The following is a 6,000-nucleotide window of genomic DNA, read 5'->3' on the forward strand; positions in this document are numbered from 1 at the left end:
TATATCAGTAGGTAGCAAGTAACTAAGACTTTAATGTTGCGGATATTTTCACTATTAAAGCACAATAGACATTGCAACAGCTTCTAAACGCGAATACAGAAAACTGGAAGGGAACAGTAATATCTGAATAATAGCCAAGTATGCTTTCAAATATTGTTAAAGTAGTACTGCAACACAACCATCCCCAACATCAATTTAAAACAATTTTTTTTTAATTTATTTTTTTTAACATCACTGATATATTTTGACTATTATTACTTTAAAAATTTTAGTGACTGGGATCTCTACCACCACCTCATTAAAGCATGGATATCTGCTGGCGGGAATGAGGTCAGAGGGGTACGATGCTACATATATTTTGGAACTGCCACCTATAGTACCTTTCTGGACCATGGTTCTCGCACTTATAAACTCTATGTCTGAGCAATAGGTCAATAAGGACCCTTGGTCGTTCCTTCTCGCTCACCCCTTTCCTAATGAGAGCACCCCTTTCTTCTAACAAGCTTATCTCCCATAGACTGGCAGCTTCTAAGTCCCTAATAGCCAGACACTGGAAAGACCCTAATTCCACTTCCGTGCAGGAGCTATAGAATTACATATGGCATATCACAAGCATGGATAGTATTACTACACAACAAATCACATAAATTCAACAAGGTTTGGGCCCCATAGCTGCATATCCTCCTTGACTCTCCCTCCCGCAATTGGCACATAGCCTTTGGTCCGCCTCCGGATCCCCCATGCTGGGTGCAGTGAACCATGGGTAAGAGCCTCGTCTATGTTGAAGATTGATTTCTAATTGCGTAGGTTGATTGTCCCCGGACATATTGCATATATTTTCATTAGCAATATTGGATTGGTAAGTTTTTGTGTTGTTTGTTTGTTCTATGGCTGGCGTGTGACAGAGAAAGAGGACAGCGTGACAGGGACGGAGGAGGGGGACACAGCGTGACGAAAGGGTAGTGGAGGGGGACACAGCGTGACGAAAGGGCAGTGGAGGGGGACACAGCGTGACGAAAGGGCAGTGGAGGGGGACACAGCGTGACGAAAGGGCAGTGGAGGGGGACACAGCGTGACGAAAGGGCAGTGGAGGGGGACACAGCGTGACGAAAGGGCAGTGGAGGGGGACACAGCGTGAGAGGGGGCAGAGTGTCTGGATGCAGAGGGGGCAGAGTGTCTGGATGCAGAGGGGGCATTTTTGCATACAAGTAAATAAGTATTTCTGTCCTGACCTAAATACTTATTACATTTTTTTGACCCAACTACTTCTAAAACAGGACTGCTCAGTAATTATTTTGGAGGGGTGCCTTGAAAAAATTATGGAGACTCCAAGGGTGCCGCAAACTGCAAAACTTTGGGAACCACTGGGCTAGGCTAACATCTACCAATGCAGACATTACCAATAGCAAAAAATAGGGATCATTTACTAAAATGGCATTTTGGTGCCAAATGTTCACTATGCTATAGCAATCAATAAGACACATGTCTAGCTTGCACCAGAGAAATAAAAGATAATTGTAATGCTAGCAAATGATACATCTTTTTAACTGATTTTAGGGACATCCAACTAGTTAGGAAATATCGGATAAGTATAAACTGGAAATGGCAACTATAGGAAGTGGAACATCAGGAAAAAAAAAACATATGAACAGCGGATTTAAATAAAGACAAAGGTTTAAACAAACTAAATGCTATTGCACACAGGTGGTTTTAACCCACCCATACTGCATCTCATTTTGTCTTTCGCAGTGATGTGGAAGAATTCTTCCTGAAGATTGCGGCTAAAGGAATTATTTTATGACAAAACAGATATCACATCACAAACTGATATGCAACAAGAAAATCCTAGAAAGAAAAAGAGGACAAACTGGACCCCACAGCCAGGACACAACCAAACTATATGGATCACTATATAGACTGTTTCAGAAAAAAAGTTACATTTTGAGATTTTGGAAAAACACCACAAAGTGACACATAACCTCTATGTGGAGGAGAGGAATGCTATAAAATCATTAAAATCTAACAACAATATCATCATTAAACCAGCAGATAATGGAGGAGCTGTAGTAATTATGAACACATCAGATTACATTCAGGAAGCATACAGACAGCTCTCGGATGAAAAATACTACACTTATAAAGATCATAAATGGTTTCAACCCTGGATAATCCTCTCTACTGGGCCTTATACCGAACAATCCCAAAATGGGTACCTTCTACATGTTACCTAAAATACATAAAGAAGTCAATCATGGGAGACCAATAATTTTTGGTATTGGGACCTTAACGGAAAATATTTCTGGCTGGATAGAGAATGTTCTAAAACCCTTGGTGAGACAAACACCTAGTTATATCCAGGATACCACAGACATTCTCTGCAAACTTTCAGCCCTGGGTCCACTACCAGAAGGCTCAATACTGCCAACTATAGATGTGGAGTGTCTGTACCCTAACATACCCCACAAGGATGGCATAGCCGCATGCCAACACTACCTTCAAAAGAACAGTCTAGCCACGGAGCCAACTCTGCAGCTGATCAGGCTCGTACTCAATCAGAATTACTTTTCTTTTGGGAAAGACATATACCTGCAGTGTATGGGAAGTGCCATGGGTAATAAGATGTCACCTCTGTATGCTAATATTTTCATGGCTAAACTAGAGGAATTCTTATCAACTTGCACAATGAAACCTCTAGCATACTTCTGTTATATTGATGATTTGCTACTTATCTGGAAGGGCTCTGAAGATGAGTTGCTGACTTTCCATAAAAACTTCAACAAGCTTCACCCAAGCATCAGACTCACTCTTAACTACTCACGATCTCAGATACATTCCCTGGACATGACCCTATACAATAAAAACAATAATATACAAACATCAGTCTATCATAAACCTACAGGCCGCCCACCATATCCAAGATGGAACAGCTTTCACCCAGGACACATAAAGAAGTCCATCATTTACAGCGAAGCTCTGAGATATATTCGGATTTGTTCAGACAGTGAATACAGAAAACAACACCTGCAATCACTGAGGAATACATTCCTACAACAAGGATACCATCCAATAGTTATAGATGAACAGATCCACAGAACCACAAGGATCCCAAGGAGTAGTTTCCTGGATTACAAACAGAAGGAGGTTAACAGCAGGGTACCCCTAGTGGTCACTTACAATCCCCACATGAACATCATGGGAAAAACTGCTGCTGACTTTCAACCAATATTTCAGAAAGACAATAGACTGAAGGAAATATTCCCAGATTTACCTCTCCTTTCATACAAACAACCTCCGAACTTAAGAAATCTCCTCGCTAGAAGTGCCCTCATCACCATCAGAGACTGGCACCTTCCCTTGCAAAACCTGCACTCATGTCCTACCAACAAACACAGTACATATACCCAACACACAACGGGACTACAAGATCACTGACACATTCTCATGTACATCCTTCAATGTGGTGTACATGATACAGTGTACAAGGTGCCCTGAGGGAATATACATTGGAGAGACCAAACAGAAACTGCAATCCAGGATGAATCTACACAGACACACAATAAAGAAGACTCTGGACAACCCCGTGGGTAAACACTTTTCTGGACCAGGACACAGTATGACAGATTTAAAAGTCTTAATATTAAAAGGTCTTTTTAAAAATGACAGGGAGAGAAAAATATGGGAATTCAAACTGATAAGAACATTCCAGTCATTAACTCAAGGGCTCAATCTAACACCTGGATTTATGACCCACAACATGGGTTAAAATGACTTAACACAGTGTTAAAAAAAAACACGGTCAATTGAATTTTCCCCTAAGGGTGAGATAATCTGCAAACAAAACAAAACAATATGTATCCGACACGTAGTAAATTTGGATAGGGAGTTCATACAGATATTGCTGAACTAAAAATAAAAAAGCAAATAATTAGCATTATAATAAAAACTAAGCCTCTGCAGAAGAGAAACCATAGGGTTCTGGGTGGTTCAAATTTATAATTTCAGAGGTTCAGTTATGTAACAAAACAAACTAAGAGCCAATCTACTTAAAATCTAGTTCTAAATAAGATTGCAAATTCTATTGTGGGTGGAATTCCATAGAACACAATATTAAATTATCAGGTGGCTGATGTTTCCAACCGTTCTGGTTGGTTCCCGTAATTTCTGCCACAATATGACTATGCTCTTCTGATGCCTGGCATGGAACACTTTTTTTTCATACAGGCAGTGTCTTGTTTATTGGCAATACACTGCTGGCAGGAGCAAAGGGCAGACAGCAGGAAATCTGCCAGATCACAAGGAACCCTAGATTCCATGAAAGTAATCTGGTGTGATAGTGTGTGACGTAAGGGAAATTCAGTTTTTTGCAGCTATTCTTTAAATCACTTGGAAAGTCACCCCATTAGAGATCAAATTTTGATTTAAATAGTCATATTAAAACTGTAGGGCGGGAATGTAAAATGGCATATGTTCCATTGCAATAAACAATTATTTCACTTACCTTTATTCTTGTATATGGTTATCTCCTGCACAGTTTCCAAAAACTGCCAAAATTTATCATTTCCTTCTTCCGCAATAAATTCACTGAAAATACAGGCAAACACACACTTAACATCCTTTCAAAGCAGTGAAGCATAAAACAATGACTTATATGCAAGCATTTTTTTTTAAGAAATTGTCAGTATGTATGAATGTTTTGTCAACTGAATAAAGCATGCTATGATAGAACAGAATATTTAAATAACTTTCGAGGCCAGTATTTGGTTGCCCTTTGAAAAGTATACATAATAAAATCGTCTGACACAGTGGATACAGGATAATAGGTATATGATCAATTTCCATACAAGTTATTTGCAGATGTTTTCCGTGATTTATTAGTTAATAAATATATCTGCTGGTATACTGCTACACACATTTGTGTTGTAAAACTACAATGAATTTGGGTAATAAACGGTTTCAAATACCTTAAAATGACTATTACAGACCAGCTTCATGACAAAGCAAACCTACCATTATAATTTAGCAATGTAAAGCATTACTGTCTTTTTATAGAATAAGTAAACTGTATAACAGTTTAACCAATAAAATATTTTCTTGCAATGGGATGTACACACTATAAAATAGAAGATGGTATAAACATTATAACATAAGGTCAGAGCATCTACAGATCATAGCCTGCCTCAGTGCATGCCACTGTGGCTATGCAGAGCCTCAGAGTGATTCCATAGAGCGAGCACGGTTACCACACCTGACCTCCAGTAATAGCGGGCTCTCTGGCCACTTGGCAGCTAAGCTTGCGGTCACTCCTTTGGCTGCTGCCTGGGCCATGAGACAGAAGAGTGCACAAGAGAGCAGGCAGGCGGTGTGCAGGGCAATCATTGCAGCCACTCAGTAAGGACACTTAAAGGGGATCAATGGAGACAATTAATAGTTTCCCTCAGTTACTTCCACGAAGACAACCCACAACATATAAATACGGCACACAAGGAGAGGCCCCTGCACTAGCGCCGTCCTTCCTCTTTGCCCAGCACCGTTCTCGCAATCCCCGGTGCAGAGGATGCCCAGCCTGACAGCACTGTATCCAGCCGCTTCCGGGATCCCCAGACTGCCGTGTAAGACCCTCACTACATGCCGTCATACCCGGCCGCCATTGGCTACAAGAGCCGCTATCTTCCTGTTTGTAACCAATCAGAGAGCGGCAGCTGTCAGCCCTCAGATCCAGCTAGACGGTGTTGGTGAGATGGGGAATTGGGACACGTACATCCCGCGGGATGTTGGAGACATGGCGGCGGCAAACTGCACACAGCAGTCTGTGCTACACTCCGTGGTGATGAGTGTGTGAGAGAACAAGAGCAGAGGGAGGCAAAGGCTGTCTTTACAGCTGCTGTGTAGCTACAAGTAGGGGCATGACTGCTGAGGCTTGTAGTATCACAACACCTGGATATTCATAGTTTGTCTGCAATAAAGTGTAATTTCCACATTATACAGCTTTATACTTGGGCA

The 6,000-nt window shown here is 41.0% G+C and overlaps 1 protein-coding gene across 1 annotated transcript in view; it reads right to left on the minus strand.

Moving 5' to 3' along the window:
- Positions 1-5,634, minus strand: part of UGGT2 (UDP-glucose glycoprotein glucosyltransferase 2) — a 244,100-nt gene extending 238,466 nt beyond the window's left edge. The window contains exons 1-2 of the mRNA XM_075199909.1: positions 5,246-5,634; positions 4,499-4,581 (exon numbers count right to left, since the gene is read on the minus strand). Coding sequence (XP_075056010.1) covers positions 4,499-4,581; positions 5,246-5,376 — 214 coding nt within the window. The 5' untranslated portion in view covers positions 5,377-5,634. The remainder of the gene's footprint in view (positions 1-4,498; positions 4,582-5,245) is intronic.
- Between the last annotated feature and the right edge of the window lie 366 nt (positions 5,635-6,000).

This window comes from Mixophyes fleayi, chromosome 2, assembly GCF_038048845.1.
Source record: "Mixophyes fleayi isolate aMixFle1 chromosome 2, aMixFle1.hap1, whole genome shotgun sequence".
Classification (NCBI taxonomy): Eukaryota; Metazoa; Chordata; class Amphibia; order Anura; family Limnodynastidae; genus Mixophyes; species Mixophyes fleayi.